The sequence below is a fragment of the Abramis brama genome (genome assembly GCF_963993115.1).
Source record: "Abramis brama genome assembly, chromosome: 11".
In the NCBI taxonomy this organism is placed as follows: Eukaryota; Metazoa; Chordata; class Actinopteri; order Cypriniformes; family Leuciscidae; genus Abramis; species Abramis brama.
In genome coordinates this window covers 30,171,044-30,191,501 of record NC_139973.1, presented here as the reverse complement: position 1 = coordinate 30,191,501, position 20,458 = coordinate 30,171,044, and the positions used below count along the sequence as shown (strand labels likewise).

At 42.4% G+C, this 20,458-nt stretch overlaps 1 protein-coding gene across 1 annotated transcript in view; it reads right to left on the bottom strand.

Moving 5' to 3' along the window:
* col18a1b (collagen type XVIII alpha 1 chain b) overlaps positions 1–19,095 on the bottom strand; it is a 123,315-nt gene extending 104,220 nt beyond the window's left edge. Inside the window, exon 1 of the mRNA XM_084129536.1 lies at positions 19,028–19,095. Coding sequence (XP_083985662.1) covers positions 19,028–19,058 — 31 coding nt within the window. The 5' untranslated portion in view covers positions 19,059–19,095. The remainder of the gene's footprint in view (positions 1–19,027) is intronic.
* Between the last annotated feature and the right edge of the window lie 1,363 nt (positions 19,096–20,458).

Genomic DNA, 20,458 nt, shown 5'->3' with positions numbered 1-20,458 from the left:
TTCCGAAGATGAACGAAGGTCTTACGGGGTTGGAACAACATGAGGGTGAGTAATTACTGACAGAATTTTCATTTTTGGGTGAACTAACCCTTTAATGCCGTTTTTAAGAGGAGCAGCGCCACTTCTTCTCCTGTGTTCAAAACTCATTCACTTCTTGGAGGGAGCCCGGTCTACAGGGTGTCAAGTGATTTTCGTGCATCTAACCTGGACATTGCCATTGCCAACATCAGACCGAAAATATGGCAAAATCGTTTACTATGGTGATAAGCATATGGTGATTTTTCTTAAGTATTTAAGTATTTGAAATACTCTAAATACACTCCCTCAAAATATTTTGTTACAAACTACATTTTATTTTTTCCACACCTGCAAAATACAAATTACAAAATACACTAAAGTAATTAAATACGTATTTAAAATACATTTAATTGAAATACTGCCCATGTCTGGCCATTGCGAGGAATTCAGATCCAGAAAGAGACTGGGTAGCATTTAGAGTATTGAGAAACAAATGCACAGCTCTTGTACGCAGATCTAAATCTGATTACTATCTAAAAGAAACCTCACAAAATCTGAATAATCCTATAAAATTTTGGAAAACCATCAATTCACTTTCTCCCTCCACGTTATCTAATGATTTTCCTGACCAAATTTTAGTAAAAGATAGTCTCATTAATAATAAGACGGATATGGTAAATATTTTTAATAAGCACTTTATTTCTTCAAGTTCTATTTTCAAAGAAATTCCTGTGAGCGTTATACCAAATCCATCTCTTCTGAGAGAAGATAGTCCGACTTTTAATTTTTCTCCAATTTCAAGAAGTGAGGTTTTAAAAGGTTTAAAAACTGTAGACATCAAGAAGTCTGCAGGGCCTGATGAAATTGAGCCATATTTTTTTAAATTAGCTGCCGAGATCATTGCTGGCCCATTAGCTTATATTTTTAATTTATCATTGGAACAGAATATTGTTCCTGATGTTTGGAAATCTGCTTTGTTTGTACCCCTGTTGAAAGGCGGTGATCCAACCATTTTAAATAATTATAGACCGATTTCGAAGCTATCAGCTGTGGCTAAAATTTTAGAATCTATTGTTACCGAACAGCTAAAGGAATTTCTAATTAACAATAGCATTTTTCTAGGTTTCAGTCCGGTTTCAGAAAAAATCATAGTACAGTAACTGCTACTATGAAGGTTTTAAATGACATTACCTGCGCCCTAGATACTGGAAGAACATGTGCTGCAATGTTTATTGATTTGACTAAAGCTTTCGATACGGTCAATCATGGTATTCTTTTGTCGCGTTTACATTGTATCGGTCTTTCTGAAACCGCATTAGGTTGGATTAGGAACTATTTAAAGAATAGGTGTCAAAGAGTGCAAATTAAGGGGTCTCTTTCTGATAAGCTCACCATTGAATCTGGTGTGCCACAGGGGTCCATTTTGGGTCCCCTGTTGTTTACATTATATATTAACAATCTTGGTGATAATCTATCAGACGCAAGTATTCATTTATATGCCGACGATACCATTATTTATTGTTTTGCATCTTCTATTGACAATTGCATTTTAAAGTTGCAGAAAGCATTTGAATTAGTTCAGCGTAACCTGTTTTCTTTAAAATTAGTCCTGAATGATAAGAAAACAAAATACATGGTCTTTTCTAGGAAACACAAGTCTGATTCTTCTCCACCACCTCTTTACACTCTGCAAGGTAACTCTATAGAACTGGTCTCCTCTTACAAATATCTAGGGTTTGTGTTGGAAGAGGACTTATCATTCAAGTTACATGTTAAACAACTGTTGTCTAAGTTAAGGTTGCAGCTGGGGTTTTATTTTCGGAATAGTGCATGTTTTTCACAGTCAGCCAAGAGAAAGTTGGTGGAATCTACTTTCTTACCTATCTTAGATTATGGAGATGTTTTTTACAGAAATACCACTAAAGCTCTCTTACAATCATTAGACTCTGTTTATCACTCTGCTCTAAGATTTATAACTTGCACAAAATATCACACTCATCATTGTGCACTGTATGAAATGGTAGGTTGGCCTTCACTTCACATAAGAAGGTAGAAGCACTGGCTCATACTTGTGTACAAGGCATTAGTTGGCCAGCTTCCTCAATATATGAATAGTTTAATAACTTTTAATAGTCAAGGGTATAATCTATGTTCAAGTAGATATATTCTTTTAAATGTTCCTTTAATGAAGACAGAGTTTGGAAAAACTGATTTTATTTATAGCGCATCAGCTGCTTGGAATGAGATCCAAAGATCATTGAAACTTGATGTACTTATTTCAATTAATGAGTTCAAGTTATATCTCAACCAAATATTCAAATCTGTCTGCACTTGCTCTTAACGTTTAATCTTGCTTTATTGCTGTATATGTGTGTGTTGTGTAATTTGTTTTATGTAGTTATGTATATTGTGTGCTGCTACCTTGGCCAGGGCTCACTTGTAAATTAGATATTTATCTCAATGTGATTATTTCCCTGGTTAAATAAAGGTTTAATAAAAATAAAAAAATAAAAATACCTAATATTATCCCTGCTGTCCTATGATTCTCACAAACTTGGAATTAAAAAGCATGGGAGGATCAGATCAGGGGTATCCGCTAGGCAGACAAAAACCCAAGGGGCCAGACATGAGACCAGTGCTGGATGAGTTTATCCCACTCTGAGGCATATTAATAAAGTGCTCAGTGTTTATAGAGGCAGAGAAGGTCAGCACGGCCTATTCCAAATTTCACCATAAAACAAAACGTCTCGGTTGTGTATGCAACCCTCGTTCCCTGAAGGAGGGAACGGAGACATAATCGGCATCGACTGAATGGGATCACGCTTAGGGAGCCAGTCATCTTCGAGTACTATTGAAACGAGCCAATGGAATTGGCGTGCGTGATTCGCACACTCCGCCCCCGTGGCGCGGCATAAATACGGAAGTGGATGCACGCACTAGTTGCTTTTTTTGCTGAGGAGCCGAGACTCGGAGTCAGCGGTGGTCCAGCGTTAGTGGCGAAGGAACTACATCTCTGTTCCCTCCTTCAGGGAACGAGGGTTGCATACACAACTGAGACGTTCCCTTTCAGTTATTCAGTCGACTGAAGTGGATCCCCCATTGAAAACGCCACTAGAGCTGCCACCTTTCAGTGCCTAGACAAAAGCCTCCTGACCCTCCGCAATTTGAGGCGGAGAAGGGACAGAGCTTAGGCCAGGGAAGTCCCTGCTGTTCCACAGGACCGCTGGGGAAGCGTGCCCTATCAATGGAAGGAAGGGACGCTGCGGAAGCCACATCCTGCCCAAAGGGAGGTAACATGTGGAGAATACACATATGGACTGGGCAGATGACCGGGCAGTACAGCATATGTAATGTCACTGTGGTGGCTCCAGCCTATGACGGGGGGAGAGTCAACATGGGCTCGCCGCAGGGAGCCGTACCGTGGAAGAATACACATATGGGACAACCGTGGGATCACAACATATGGATCCAGCCTAACACAGGTTCGACCAGTGCATACGAGTGATAGGCCTGGCTTCGGACGTTCCACCACGTCCTTTGCCGAAGGGTATGGAGAAACTCAACAGGGTTCGGCTAATAAGGGGAATTTTACTGGAGCAAGAATTGCGCACATATCCAATCCATAGGAGGGGAATGGCGCAGCAAGCCAACATTTTGAACCGGGCTTACAGTGAACTGGCTTCATGTGAAGGGAGCCCACGGAAAGTAGTGGTTCGACACATGATAGGTGTCGCCCAGCCCCCAACTCTTAAATCTGTTCAGCGTGTCTTCTCTGTGTCAACGCCTAGGAGGGAGCAATACTCTCACTTAGGAGGAGCTCACCACCCAGGTGGGCACGTGCACCTTGAGAAAACTTTCTCACCAAGATGAAGGCAACCACATGTAGTGGGCCAACCTCTGCTTGGAAACAGTCTTCCCTTCTGCTGGTCTCCGTAACAGACAAGAGCTGGTCTGAGGTCCAGGCTTTGCATTCTGAGCATGTATAACCGCAATGGAGCGGACGGACAGAGAAAAGCCAGGGCTGGGTCTGCCTCCTCTGGGGCAGCGCTTGCAAGCTCACCACCTGGTCCCGTAGGAGAGGTAGGAACCTTGGGCACATATCCAGGCCGGTGTCTCAGATTTCATGAGAGTCAGACGAATTCCAGGCACGATTCGTTGACCGAAAATTTGTACCCTCTAGATAAAGACCGAGCAAGCAGGAGAACTGTTTCTCTAAAAACAGGATGTTTAACTCACTGCCTGCAGGGCTCAAGGGAGGTCTCTGCAGTGCAGTAGCACCAGAGATAAGTCCCAAGAGGGTAAAGAGTCTCCTTGCTCCCCTTGCTCCCCTCAGGAACCTGACGATCAAGTCGTGCTTCCACAGATTTGTATCCACTGCATCATGATGTGCGTCAATACAGAGGCAACAACATTTTGAGGTGGAGGAGACAGCCCTCACTCCAACCCATTAGCAAGAAAGAAGCACTGAAGTGATTGAACATCTTCGGGATCTCCTACGGAGAGAAGACTCAATTCAACGAATAGGTTCCACTTCTAAGGCGTTTGCCTCATTTTGAGAGGTGCTCTCACAGAAGTGATGGTCTCTACGGCATACAAATTCTTGCGGTAGCAACCAGAACCTCTGTGTCCCGTTCTTTTTAGAACCAGACCTGGAACTCTCCAAGGTCTAAACACGGGTGCCATCATGCCCCATCCCTGAGAATGTACTCAGAGGAAGGAGTCAGGAAGGGCTGTCGAGAGGAGAGGTCTGATTGGGCCATATAAGGGGCAAGACCTGCTCCATCTCCTCCCTGACTTTAGCACAGTTGTGTGCAACTGATGCTCACTGGGGTACGCATTCTGAGGGGGCCCCAGGGTCAACTGTGGCCAGAGTTTTTTCTGAGTCGAGGGGTATCCACTCAGACAGGAGAAAAACACAACTGGTGGAGGACGAGTCTGGAGGGGCAACAGATGTAACTGTGCGGCCCCGGAGTGGTCCCCAAACAGCTTGGCCCAAAAAGGGCCTGTTTCAGTTGACACAGGTCCAAGATGGTCGTAACCCACCACATATTTAGGGCACAATGAAGTACGGACTCATGGAAGCCAGTCTTCATATCGGCTGGAGGGAACGGCTACATCGCGTCCTTCGCCAGTAGGACTGCGACGTGCACACACAGGACAGGAGCACTCCTCTACACCTAGGTGTGATAAATATTAGGGATGGTGATAAATCCCGATCAGGTTTTTTTGCCCTCGAGTCCGAGTCCGAGTCATTTGATTTTAAGTATCTGCCGATACCGAGTCCCGATCCGATACTTCTATATTGCAAAAAAAAAAAAAGAATAAAGAAGAGCGAAAAAAACAGATCCAGGATGTTCCTTATTTTTTATTTAATTCACCTTATTTTAACATTCAACAACTCTGTTAACAAACAGAGCACTTCTGTGAGGTAGCTTGAACAATCAAGTAATAAATAAATTCTTCACTTTTGGACTTTAGTGCAACAGTAAATATTAAAAAAAAGTCTAATATATAAACAAATAGCACCTCAACTTAAAATATCCGGTAGGCATGTAAACAAATAAAAAATTCCTCCTAACTCTTACGCCGGTTTCACACTGCACTGTTAAAACAGAGCGTGCAGCGCGTATTTTTTTCGCCGCCCATGTTAACAGATTAAACCAGGCTTTAGAGCATTCACACCGCGCGCAGAGGCGGCGCGGCAGTGCATAGCAGAGCAGAGCAGGAGTGCCGTGATCGTTTCGGCGCCGAGTCTATTTTTGCTGCGCCGCTTTTGCTGAATTAAAGTGACAATACATTGATCATGGCCAAAATACACCGCAGTTTTATCCAAAAAGTGCATTGATGATATCTATTGTGTTTTAAACAGTCAATCAAATGACCAACAGCAATTTAAAAAGAAAACAAATGTCCAAAAACAAACTTGTTGCCATAACAATAAAAACAAAGATGAACCAAAAGTTATATAAATGAAATTATTAATAAAATAAGCTTCTTGACAAGTCTTTTCTCTTAAATGTATTTGAAAACGAAAAAAAGCAATGCCAACTTATCCACTATAGACTCTGTCTGTACACAACCCACGGTTCAGCCGCGCGTGACAAACGCTGCCAGTATGAAAGCAAAACGCGCGTGTCCTGCTCCTGCTCACCATACGCACTGCTCTTGCGCTGCTTACGCTCTGCTAACGCGTGCAGTGTGAAACCACCGTAACTCTGTGTCACCGCATAATAGAGGTGTTAAAAAATAATGAGAATATAAATACATATATATCCGAGTCCTGATCGGGAGGTAACGTCCGATTCCGATCGAGTCTTAAAACACGCGATCGGGCCCGATTTCCGATCACGTGATCGGATCGGGACATCCCTAATAAATATCACAAATTTTTAGGAGCATCTCTGCTCAACACCTAAGTATGATGAATATCACTGAGCCTGGGTAGAAGCCGAGCTAAATGAATCGCAAGCCGAGTCTGATGGTACAATTTGGGGCCAGCTGGACTGGTTGGGAAGCATTAACAAGATGACCCGTCACTACCTGAATTCATTTTGGGAGCGATGGCTGATTGTATGTATTTTTGTTCCAGTGCCAGTGCCTGTATATAGGGTACTTCTCAATATCCCTCCTCGTCTCCTCGCTCCTCCGTCCTCCATCCTATGACCCGGAAACCGATCGAGCTCAGCTATCTTGAAGGACATCTCAATTCTCTAATTGTACCGTGAGGAGGCGAGGATCGAGGAGTGAGGAGGCTTCCAGAGGAGTCATGAGCGAGGATACACAGGTGTATCCTATGCAGAAGAGTTTTATCAACTAAAAGTGACACACGTATACATTCTCCTCCCCCTTCACATCGGTCACAATAATTTTAATTTATACTTTACCTTTGCAGTTTATATAAACCACACATCTCACATCTTATATATATATATATACAGAAACATGTTGAAATGTGAACTATAGACAGGTAGGCAACCTCTCAATGCTAAATTTATATAGGCCTACATGTGCGACACGAGGATGTTTTTATGTTCGATTATAAAACACAGCATGATATAAAAGTAGGCTAGTATGTGTGTTTACTCTAATATGGTGAATATTATAATGTTTAGACGCGTGTTTACTGTTAAATACTGTGTTTGTGGATATCTGCTCAAACGTAGATATGTATAATGTGGTAACAATAATGTTTCATAGTTTGGAGCTTCAGGAAATGTTCTCTGTATGCGCTGTGAGTTTGAGTCACTCACGCTGTGCGTTTGAAAAGCAAAACGCGCCAAACATTAGGCTTCATGTTTTTACTCCAATCTAATTTCATAACGTCATAACGAATGGAAACATTTGAAGTAACATGATAATCCATATATTTTTCTCTAGTGTAGTGTTTCTGAAGTGTTCCTGTTTAACGATTTATAGGCCGCCTGCTATAGGCTATTGTTATTATTATTTTATGCAGCCCTACGCCTTCAAGGCACAACAAACCTGGTGTTCATTATATATATATATATTGTAAATTTTAAAGCGCAATTTTAACCAGAAAATCTAAAATTTATTCCCAAAACCATGCAGCCCTATAGTTTCTCTTGATATCAGCATGTTCACAGTTGTTTCTTTTTTCTTTTTTTTTTTCTTTTTTTTTTACAGGGACCAGATGTTGGTAAACAACTGCTTAAAAGGCCTATATATATAATAAATACTATTTATTAATAGAAACAACATATCCAACAGATGCACATATATTTGCTGTAACGGAATTACCAGATTAGCCCGCTCCGCCCACTCGATCACTCTCCCTAGAATTCTGATTCCCTGCACCTGCACATCATCATGATTCACTGCACCTGCGATCATCAGCGCACACTATATAGACTCTCTTCTCCTTCACTCCCTTGTCTGGTCTTGTCCCTATGAACTCATACAGACTTTACCCTGATACCTACCTGTACTTACCTGCTTCAAGGCTTCCTTACCCGAACTCCGTCTCCTGTCAGCCGTCTTCAGTCATCCATCTTCAGCTGCCTGTCATCTGCCTGTCATCTGCCTGTCATCTGCCTGTCATCTGCCTGTCATCTGCCAGTCAGCCTGCTGCTCTCTCTCCGTTCATCTACAGGACACAGACCCGTATTATCATCCAGCTAAGTCCTTCATCCATTCTGTCACTCTGCCCCAAGCTCACCTGTCTGCATAACTGTTCGGATCTGTGCCACTGCTCTCGCATGTTGCAAACTGTTTACGTATCACTTACTTGTCTGCTTCCCTCTCTATCATGACAGAAGACCAGACCACATGCAGAGTACCACAGATCCTGCAAAGGATCGGCCCACCGACCTGTTTGCAGACCTGGTTCACACCGTTCGTCTTTCCCTGCAGCCTTCAGCATCTGTCAATCCACTTGCCATTCCCGACGATCTTATTCAAGCCACACGTTCATCACTTCTGCACCCAGCACCTTCTACTTCGCCTGCTGCCTCTGCTAGTCCCATGGCCTGACTAGCGACATTCATCGGAGAGGTGGAGGATTGCAGCGGGTTCCTTCTGCAGTGCTCTCTATATTTTGAGATGCAGCCTCACCAGTTCACCACTGATCGCGCCAGAGTGGCATTTGTCATCTCACTGCTGGGTGGACGTGCCCTGCAGTGGGCTCAATCAATGTGGCAATCCAATGCCCCAATCATTACTTAAAGGGGAAACGAAGCAGTCAATCAAGTTTACATGATTTACAAGATGGATTTCCACTATAATCAACAATTATATAAGAAACATGACAAATGTAAACACAAAGAAAAACCGTTATCTTTCGCGGCCAGGGCGCCATCATTGTGCAGTATTCTAACATGTGACGTCACAGGGTTGGTTGGCTTTAATAAACCTGGCTGAATGTAGGAATATCCCGACATCAAACTGTCTACACCACGATGTTTTGACTGCGAACAACTAACGTTAGGTACAGTCATTATTAGCTAACAGCTGTAAGCATGAACTAGCCAATGTTAACTTGGTGTTTAGCTAACTTGGTGTTTAGCTAACTTAGTGAAGTTTACTATTACCAGACAAAAAGACGACGTCTAACGTTATATGTTAACAAACTGCACATGGAAACATTGTTCACGATGTCTGCCATCATATTCCTGTCTCTTGTCAACACCATGTAAGTTAGCATGTATTTATATATGCATTTGAGCCGATACGGCGTGGGAACCGAGCAGTGGTACGTCGTTATGTCGAACAGCCGGTGGTGGTTTGGGGCGAAGAGTGGGTTGGCAACGCTACCTGGTGTCAGTGTGGCTGTTGTACTGTGATGCCCACCGTGTCAGAGTCCATCTGCTGTATTATAACATATACAGTGAGGAAAATAAGTATTTGAACACCCTGCTATTTTGCAAGTTCTCCCACTTGGAAATCATGGAGGGGTCTGAAATTGTCATCGTAGGTGCATGTCCACTGTGAGAGACATAATCTCAAAAAAAAAAAATACAGAAATCACAATGTATGATTTTTTAACTATTTATTTGTATGATACAGCTGCAAATAAGTATTTGAACACCTGTCTATCAGCTAGAATTCTGACCCTCAAAGACCTGTTAGTCTGCCTTTAAAATGTCCACCTCCACTCCATTTATTATCCTAAATTAGATGCACCTGTTTGAGGTCGTTAGCTGCATAAAGACACCTGTCCACCCCATACAATCAGTAAGAATCCAACTACTAACATGGCCAAGACCAAAGAGCTGTCCAAAGACACTAGAGACAAAATTGTACACCTCCACAAGGCTGGAAAGGGCTACGGGGAAATTGCCAAGCAGCTTGGTGAAAAAAGGTCCACTGTTGGAGCAATCATTAGAAAATGGAAGAAGCTAAACATGACTGTCAATCTCCCTCGGACTGGGGCTCCATGCAAGATCTCACCTCGTGGGTTCTCAATGATCCTAAGAAAGGTGAGAAATCAGCCCAGAACTACACGGGAGGAGCTGGTCAATGACCTGAAAAGAGCTGGGACCACCGTTTCCAAGGTTACTGTTGGTAATACACTAAGACGTCATGGTTTGAAATCATGCATGGCACGGAAGGTTCCCCTGCTTAAGCCAGCACATGTCAAGGCCCGTCTTAAGTTTGCCAATGACCATTTGGATGATCCAGAGGAGTCATGGGAGAAAGTCATGTGGTCAGATGAGACCAAAATAGAACTTTTTGGTCATAATTCCACTAAACGTGTTTGGAGGAAGAAGAATGATGAGTACCATCCCAAGAACACCATCCCTACTGTGAAGGATGGGGGTGGTAGCATCATGCTTTGGGGGTGTTTTTCTGCACATGGGACAGGGCGACTGCACTGTATTAAGGAGAGGATGACCGGGGCCATGTATTGCGAGATTTTGGGGAACAACCTCCTTCCCTCAGTTAGAGCATTGAAGATGGGTCGAGGCTGGGTCTTCCAACATGACAATGACCCGAAGAACAGCCAGGATAACCAAGGAGTGGCTCTGTAAGAAGCATATCAAGGTTCTGGCGTGGCCTAGCCAGTCTCCAGACCTAAACCCAATAGAGAATCTTTGGAGGGAGCTCAAACTCCGTGTTTCTCAGTGACAGCCCAGAAACCTGACTGATCTAGAGAAGATCTGTGTGGAGGAGTGGGCCAAAATCCCTCCTGCAGTGTGTGCAAACCTGGTGAAAAACTACAGGAAACGTTTGACCTCTGTAATTGCAAACAAAGGCTACTGTACCAAATATTAACATTGATTTTCTCAGGTGTTCAAATACTTATTTGCAGCTGTATCATACCAATAAATAGTTAAAAAATCATACATTGTGATTTCTGGATTTTCTTTTTTAGATTATGTCTCTCACAGTGGACATGCACCTACGATGACAATTTCAGACCCCTCCATGATTTCTAAGTGGGAGAACTTGCAAAATAGCAGGGTGTTCAAATACTTATTTTCCTCACTGTAACATTAGACGTCGTTAGTTGTTTGCGGTCAAAACACCGTGGTGTAGACAGTTTGATGTCGGGATATTCCTACATTCAGCTGGGTTTATTAAAGCCAACCAACCCCGTGACGTCACATGTTAGAATACTGCACAATGGCCGCAAAAGATATAACGTTTTTTCTTTTTTCTTTTATATGTTTACATTTGTCATGTTTCTTATATAATTGTTGATTATAGTGGAAATCCATCTTGTAAATCATGTAAACTTGACTGACTGCTTCATTTCCCCTTTAACTCTCAGATTTCTTAAGACACTTCAAAGAAGTGTTTGGACAAACCGCCTCAGAACTCTGTTCATGATCACCTGTTCAATTTACGCCAAGCGGATCATTTTGTCAGCACCTACGCTCTGCAATTCCACGCTCTGCAATTCCGCACTCTAGCCGCCACGAGTGGCTGGAATGAGACTGCACTGCTCACTGCTTTCCCACATTAATCCCGAGATTCGTCAACTGATGGTTGTTTATGACAACGCGATGGGTCTCGAGAACTTCATTCAAAAAACCGTCCGAGTAGCTCAACGTCTCACCACTTGTTCTCTCCTGAACCCCGCTGTGTATCCTCCGCCCTCTGCACCATCAGTCGCCCTACCAGCACCTGAACCCATGCAGGTTGATTCCTACCATCTAACTCATGTGGAGCGTCAGGAGAATTCTCCATCAGCTGTGTCTCTACTCTGGGAGAGAGGGTCATATCATAACCGCCTGCCCGGTTCGAACACCACGCCCATTGGTGAGTGCCATTCAACTTCCACCTCAAATAGACTCTTTATCCCGTACTACTGTATATGTCATAACTCCAAGCATTTGTGTTTCAGCGCAAGCTCTCATCGACTCTGTTTCCGTGGGGAACTTCATCTCCCCCAACTTCTCCTAAACTAAATGTCCGTAAGAAACACTGTTCTCAGGATTTGAGGATTCACACCATCCAAGGGAAACCTCTGGGTCGTGATCATATCCGGAATCTCTCTCCCACACTGACACTCCGCATAGGATGCCTGCACACCGAGGAAATCACGTTCACGGTGCTGGAAGGATCCACCGCAGACCTCATCCTGGGATGCCCGTGGATGTCACAACACCAACCTCACATCAACTGGAACACCGGTGAAATCTTACACATGGAGTAATGCCTGCTTCCAATCCTGTCTCTCCTCGCTCTCGTTCTCCATCACTTGCCACCCCGGAACCACCATTGCTCTCCCTCAATTCTACCTCCGTTGAGAGTCTGGAGGTGGATCACAAGGTGGAGATCCCTCCAGAATACCGGGCGTTCCAGGATGTCTACAGTAAATGATTGGCAACCCAACTTCCACCACATCGGCCATGGGACTGTGTAATCTACCTCCTACCTGGGGCAACTCTGCCCAGGTGCAGAGTTTATCCACTGTCCATCCCGGAGCAGAAGGCCATGGAGGAGTATATCCAGGAGGCACTTCAACAACGCTTCATCAGACCATCTACATCCCCTGCCGCTTCGAGCTGCTTCTTCGTGGCAAAGAAGGACAGAGGCTTGAGGCTGTGCATCAACTACCGTCACCTCAACTCACAGACTGTAAAGTACAGCTATCCACTTCCTCTGGTCCCGGCAGCTCTGAAACAGCTACGGGGAGCTCGCATCTTCTCCAAGCTGGACCTGTGGAGTGCATACAACCTCATTTGTATACGCCGAGGCGATGAGTGGAAAACAACCTTCGTTACCCCTTCAGGACACTACGAATATTGGGTCATGCCATATGGCCTGTCCAACTCACCTTCTGTCTTCCAGGGCTATATGAATGAGGTGTTCCGGGAATTTCTCCAATGATTCGTCGTGGTCTATATCGATGACCTCCTTATCTATTCCCGGAACCTGGCCTAACATCGCCTCCATGTGATGCAGGTCCTCGAGAAGCTCCGCCATCACCATCTCTACCTCAAACTGGAGAAGTGCGAGTTCCATACCACCTCTGTCATTGATCAACGTGGCATCCAGATGGACCAGAGGAAGGTGGATACCATGCGGAACTGGCCTCAACCCGCTACCATCAAGTAACTCCAGCGCTTCCTAGGATTTGCAAACTTCTACACACGGTTTATATACAACTACAGCCTACTCAGTTCACCTCTGACCTCTTCACTCAAGGGCCGGCCCAAGTCTCTGTCCTTAACCCCTTCTGCCTCAGAGGCGTTTCTACAACTTGCCTTCCAAGCCGCTCAGATCCTGGTCCACCCAGATCTCCCATTCATCATCAAGGTTGACGCCTCCTCTACCAGGGTCGGAGCGGTCTTATCTCAGCGGCAGGGTGATCCTCCTAGATTCCATCCATGTGCCTTCTATTCCAAGAAGCTGTCCCCGGCGGAGCAGAACTACGACATGGGTAATTGAGAACTGCTCGCCATCAAGCTGGCTCTGGAGAAATGGAGACAATGGCTGGAGGGAGTATTCACCGGTTTGAGGTAATCACCGATCATCGAAACCTTAAATATCTGCGGGAAGCTAAGAGGTTGAACCCACGTCAAGCCCGGTGGGCTTTATTCTTCACCAGGTTCGATTTTCACCGTCTCATATTGACCTGGAGATAAGAACGTTAAGGCTGATGCCTTATCACGTCTTCATCAACCTGATCCAGAAGATTCTTCCCGCGAACCTATTCTCCCTCCAGCCATGATCATGAGTCCTATCTAATGGGCCATCGATGAGCAAATTACCCAAGCTACTCACTCCAACCCTGCTCCGCCGGGAGGTCCAGAAGGGCTCCTCTACGTTCCTCCAACCTATCGTCTGCCCCTTCTGGACTCGGCTCATACATCTCCGTGCTCTGGACACCCAGGTACCCTCTCGCTCCTACGTCAGCGCTACTGGTGGCCCACCATGACTCAGGATATCTCCCGGTTTGTTAAAGGATGCTCAGTCTGTTCAGTTACCAACACTCCCCGGAAATGTCCTGAAGGAAAGCTGGCTCACCTGCCTATTCCACATAGTCCATGGTCGCATCTGGGCATTGACTTTATGACTGACCTTCCACCCTCAGCGGACCATACCTGTGTGTTCGTCATCGTGGACTGCTTCTCAAAGGCATGTGACTTGATTTCCCTCAAGGGGTTACCTATGGCCTTCGAAGCGGCTGAAGACATGTTCCAGAACATTTTCAGTCACTTCGTTCTTCCCGAAGATATAGTTTCGGACCGGGGTCCGCAATTTATCTCTCGGGTTTGGCGGGCCTTCTTCAAGCTCCTCGGAGTATCAGTAAGCCTCTCTTCCGGTTACCATCCTCAAACCAACGGCTAGACTGAGCGTAAGATCCAGGAAATCGGGAGATACCTGAGGTCCTACTACCAGGACAGCTGGAGTCAATTCCTCCTGTGGGCGGAGTATGCCCATAACTCTTTACAACAATCCACCACAGGGCTCACCCCTTTCCAATGTATTCTGGGATACCAATCCCCTGGTCGGGTGAGCCCTCAGAGGTTCCAGCTGTCAACCACTGGTTCCAGCAGAGCGAGAGGGTATGGGACTCAGCTCATGTGCATCTCCAACAGGCAGTGCGGAGACACGAGACAAGCCCAAAGAACATCGCCCGAAGAACATCTACCCCTCGCTACGAACCATGCCAGAAGGTGTGGCTCTCGACATGGGACATACGTCTCCGCCTGCCTTGCCGTAAGCTGAGTCCCCGGTACATAGGTCTATTCACTGTGCAGAGGCAGTTACAGGCTAAACCTTCCACCTCACTACCGTATCTCACCATCTTTCCATGTGTCTCTCCTAAAACCCCACACTGAACCTATGTTGTCTCCTCTCACAGAGTCTGGTGGCGATGAGGTACCTCCTCCCGAAATCGTAGAAGAAGCCATCTACCGGGTCCGAGCTATCCTAGACTCGCGATGGCGGGGTCCTAGGCTGCAGTACCTCGTTGACTGGGAGGATTACGGTCCCGAGGAGCATTCCTGGGCTGCTCGTCATGACATCCTTGATTGCACACTCCTCACACAATTCCATACTGAACACCCAGTTTGACTGGCTCCCAGGGGTCGAGGTAGGTCCCGTCGTCGTCCCATCCAGCCGTCAGGAGCCGCCCATGGAGGAGGGAGTACTGTAACGAAGTCACCAGATCAGCACGCTCCGCCAACTCGTTCACTCTCCCCAGAATTCTGATTCTTGCACCTGCACATCATCATCAGCGCACACTATATAGACTCTTCTCCTTCACTCCCTTGTCTGGTCTCGTCCCTACGAACGCATACTGACTCTACCCCGATACCTACCTGTACTTACCCACTTCAAGGATTCCTTACCCGAACTCCTGTCATCCGTCTTCAGTCATCCATCTTCAGCCACCTGTCATCCACCTACAGAGCCTGCTGCTCTCTCTCCGTTCATCTACAAGACACAGACCCATATTGTCATCCAGTCCTTCATCCATTCTGTCACTCTGCCCCAAGCTCACCTGTCTGCAAAACTGTTTGGATCCATGCCACTGCTCAATAAAACGGTTTACGTATCACTTACTTGTCTGCTTCCCTCTGTATCATGACAGTTGCCTTCTAAAACATGATTACAATACATAAATCATGCAGTGAATTATATATAATATATATATATATTTTTGTAGGCTATTAGGTTCTCTTTTTTTTTATTTATTTTTTTTATTCCATAGCATAGTCGAACACTTAATGGCTCCAGAATGGTTATAAGTGACTAAATGAATTCCAGTGACAGAAGTGTCTTGCTTTCCCACACTATTAACATCACACACACATGCTGACAGATGTTAATTCCATTGACAAGGGTCACAAATATAAAGGGAACCCAATTACTGTTTAAAGATTTTGAATTACCTAGAAGGAATTACTACACTAACAGTAACCAGTACCCCTTTATGTAACCATTTGACTAACATTCATGTGTTATTATTCTGACAACCACATTTAAGGACGGAGAACAGATTTGGCTTCTGCTATATATTTTTATTTTACCATAGCCACCATTACTCCTGAGATTTTGTGTTTGTGAGAAAAGGGAATCTCCAAAGGAAATAGGCCTACATCCTAGCAGCAAAATGACAATCAGTACAGGAAACCTAAACTAAGGATATAAACGCACGTTGTATTGTCAAAGGGCTGAGTCTAAAACAATAATTGCACAAAATGCTGGGCATAAAATGACCTTAAACACTTAATGACCTTCATTTTTTTTCTAAATGCAACAACAATAAGTGATGATGTTTTTATAGTAAGAGACTATGCATTTGCTCCTCTGTTTTAAAAGTGATGATGTTTGGATAGTCAGAGATATTGCTTTTACTCCTCGGTTTAGAAAGAGCACCATCTGCTGGAAAATAAATGCACTATTTCTGAACCTGTGTGTTCAGATAGACTGCCAAAATCTCTAACTTTCTGTACAGTAAAAATTCCTTTTTAATTATAACCTGTCAATTTTAAAGACAAACCAACCAATAACTTCTTAAGCTATGATGTACAGTATGCTTCTGTCATGTCAGTGTGATATAATCAATTTTTTTTTTTTTTTTTTTTTTTTTTAAATCATCTTAATTGCTGAATTGAATTCCCAGAAAGAAATACCCAAATGCAAGATCCATCAACTATAAAAGTCCTTACCATGGAAGTGGAAACTGTTACAAAACACTCAGCAGTGATTTCCCACTCCCATAAAACTTAAATAATTAGAAAATGGATTCAGGCTCCATACACTCAGACACATATTTGAATACTACCTGCACATAATACAATTGAAGTATTTTGTTAAATGCATTAGACATAAAATTAGACATTTTTATATTGAATGACTTCATGGGTCAATAGTCTTATACAGTAGATTATGCAATTTTATATTTTGTCATATTATGAAATCTTTGGCTTTAAATTAATGTTTGTAATGTAATGTATATACTGTAAAACAATTATTGTCTAGCATCATTCATTTAAAGTGTGAAAAGATTTAAAAGATACTCTTTAGCACACCAGAATATTTGCCCTGTGAAGGGTTTTCTCTACTCCCTCAGCTTTGTATCATCCCGTCACAAACTTTTCAACATGAATGCCATATAAGAGTAGGATTTTGGCAGAGTGAGGTAATGGAATTAATGTTCCATACATTTCACAATGCAGCATTCATTAGAAGTCAGAACAGAAGGACACAGAGGCACATTCCCTCCTTTACAAGAAAACGAAAGGGATTCAAGTGAACTGAAAGAAAAAAGAATACTGACAGGGAGTATGATTACGTTTGTCAGCTAAATATTAGGCTACTGTATGTATCAAATTGGACAATCACTTCCACTGAAATCAGGCATTGTGTGAACTTTATAGTGTGCATGTTAGAGCTCTTTTCTATTTTTTTGTTTTGTTTTTGCCATAAACATTCAAAATAAATTAAATGTGGCATGTACAGGCTACTTCAATAACTATACCTTGTCAATTGCAAAATTGACCAAAATTGTTTTTCTGACCTCACTAAAAGCTTCGATACACACATGCCATGATTTATTCTCTCCATCTATTGAGGTGTTAGATTTTTGTCTGTGTGGGGAGCTTTGGGATTTTTTTATCAGTTCTTCACTCACAATTAACACACATTGGAAATCCAAGCAATACTTAGTGGAACAAGCCTTAGTCTTTCTTTGCAACGCTTTATGGACATGCCTTGCCAGTACTGCCCTTATGATAACAGGAAAAGAGTTCCCTGTTGATATAACATAATTTAGTGGATTTTCTTTGCCAACAGTGGAATGGATAGTTAGTTTCATAAGGGTACAGTCATTGTGTGAACTTTATAGTGTGCATGTTAGAGCTCTTTTCTATTTTTTTGTTTTGTTTTTGCCATAAACATTCAAAATAAATTAAATGTGGCATGTACAGGCTACTTCAGTAACTATACCTTGTCAATTGCAAAATTGACCAAAATTGTTTTTCTGACCTCACTAAAAGCTTCGATACACACATGCCATGATTTCTTCTCTCCATCTATTGAGGTGTTAGATTTTTGTCTGTGTGGGGAGCTTTGGGATTTTTTTAATCACTTCTTCACTCACAATTAACACACATTGGAAATCCAAGCAATACTTAGTGGAACAAGCCTTAGTCTTTCTTTACAACGCTTTATGGACATGCCTTGCCAGTACTGCCCTTATGATAACAGGAAAAGAGTTCCCTGTTGATATAACATAATTTAGTGGATTTTCTTTGCCAACAGTGGAATGGATAGTTAGTTTCATAAGGGTACAGTCAATATGACAGGTAGTGGTAGTAGACACTGCCATAAAAAAACATGTTTGTTTCATTGGTTTTTAAAAAACATTACAAGAACAACAGCACTGCATGCATACTGCAGCAATGCCATAAAAGCCTGTAAAAGTTATATAATCATATAATCAAAGGATGCCTTGCCTGGAAAGTTTTATATACCATCAAGCTTTGAACAAACTGGTTCAACGCAATCATTCTATATTAATGTACAATTATATGAGTTTAATTGATAGGCATATATTCATAGACGAAAGCCATTTCTTTATTCCTGACAAAATAATAATAATAATAATTTCACTATATATATATATATAATTAATTGTTCATTAATTTACATGTAAACTCTAATGGTTTATTGTGTTCCAATTAGCCTACTGTTGTGTTTCAATAGGTTGCTTTGGAGATGTATACAACTACAGAAATGTAGGCTACACAAAGTCAAAATAAACAACAATATCTTAAATGATGTGGCTTAAGATATTAAAATTGGCTGAGTCGAGATGTCCAAACATGAACACATGTTTTGGCAAACATATCATATATTTTTAATCACTGAAGAATATTATTGCACTTACACATTTGCAGCGGATAATTATTCTAACATTCATAAAGAAGACTGTGAGATGTCCAGAAGAATACAAAACAAAATATATAGTCCAAATATATCTACAATTCTAGTGGACGCTGGACATTCTAATTCATGAATTACTTTTTTATTTTATTATATAGGCCTACTGCAACATTTCGATAAGAGGAACAGGTGATTTTGTTACCTGTACGGTGAGATTCCGTTACCTTCTTCATAAGTACCAGGTAAAGTGATAATCCCAATATAGACCAAAGAGATCGCATCTTTATCTAAAATGTTTTTTTTTTTTTATTATATTCTAATATTTTTATTCTAAAATTAAAAGTAAATGTATATACAAATGAAATAAAATTACCAGTGGAGACTTACTGCATGCCCAGTAAACACTGACAACATTGTGAGACAGAAAGAGGGGCTGAATGCAAATCATGAGGGCATCGCTTGACTGTCCTCGGGTAGTTTGTAACGAGTGGAAATAAGGTGTGGCCCCTTTAAGAACTGCGCGCGCCCCGTTGAACTGACTGCACTGCAGTCTGTATTGTATGTGCGACTCGAACATGTATGCGGGTTATTTCTGTTTTCTGTTTGATGTTTATCTTATTTTGTTTAAGTAACTGTGGACGGTAGAACGTGTTACAAACAGTTACCCTAGTTCGATTAGGGAATAAAGTACGAGTTGTGAGATGCACAATGGCCTCCGTGAGTCTGTCTGGCCTCTGCAATAACTTCAGCTGTGAGCTAACGTTACAAGTTCCAGAATCAGATTTGCACTTGATATTAATTCAGCCTAGACTAGACGGATTGTATAGTAGAGCTGTTATGAATGATTCAAAAAGGTACAGTTATACACACTACCTGGGTCCTAAAGCCTACAATGTCGACTAGTTCATTTACTTTATCATCTTTATTTTTCTTTTCTTTCTTTTTGTTCTGTAAAGTTGCTTTGGGATATTGTGTAGGCCTATTATAAAAAGCTCTAAATAAATTGAAATAAACTAGAAATATAGTGACTACCGGTATGTATGGCTCTGAAAATGATCTGTTTTACAATAAACTGAAACCACAACAATACAAAAAAGTGACACACAGCGCACTAAAGCCAAAATAAGGATTTTTTAATTTCTATTTTACCAATGTTACTGTACCATAATAATTCTTTACATCTGTTTCCCATTCACTTTCAACAGGATACCTGTACAGTACTGTAAGATGCAGAACTAATAGAACATGATTGCAACATCTGTTCTGACATGTAGCATCTTTACCATTTCTAATTCCCTTTCCACATACATTCCATTCAGGCTAATATGGGTAGGGTTTGAAGTAGATTAGTATATAGGGCCTTCTATGGTAAATGATGTGGTGAAACACGTAGACAGTACATAGAATTACTTAATCAGTGTATTAAGTCTTAATTTAAGATGAATTTAAGATGGTATGATTATAACATTAGCTATGGCAAGCCGTTTTAACATTTAATCATTTAAACTGACTAGTCTCTATTTTCATGCTACTAGTACTTATTTTTTAGATACTAGTATCTATCGATGATCGTCTATCGATGGCGTCGATGTTTCGACGTCAAAATTACGTTGACATCATATTTTTGCGTTCT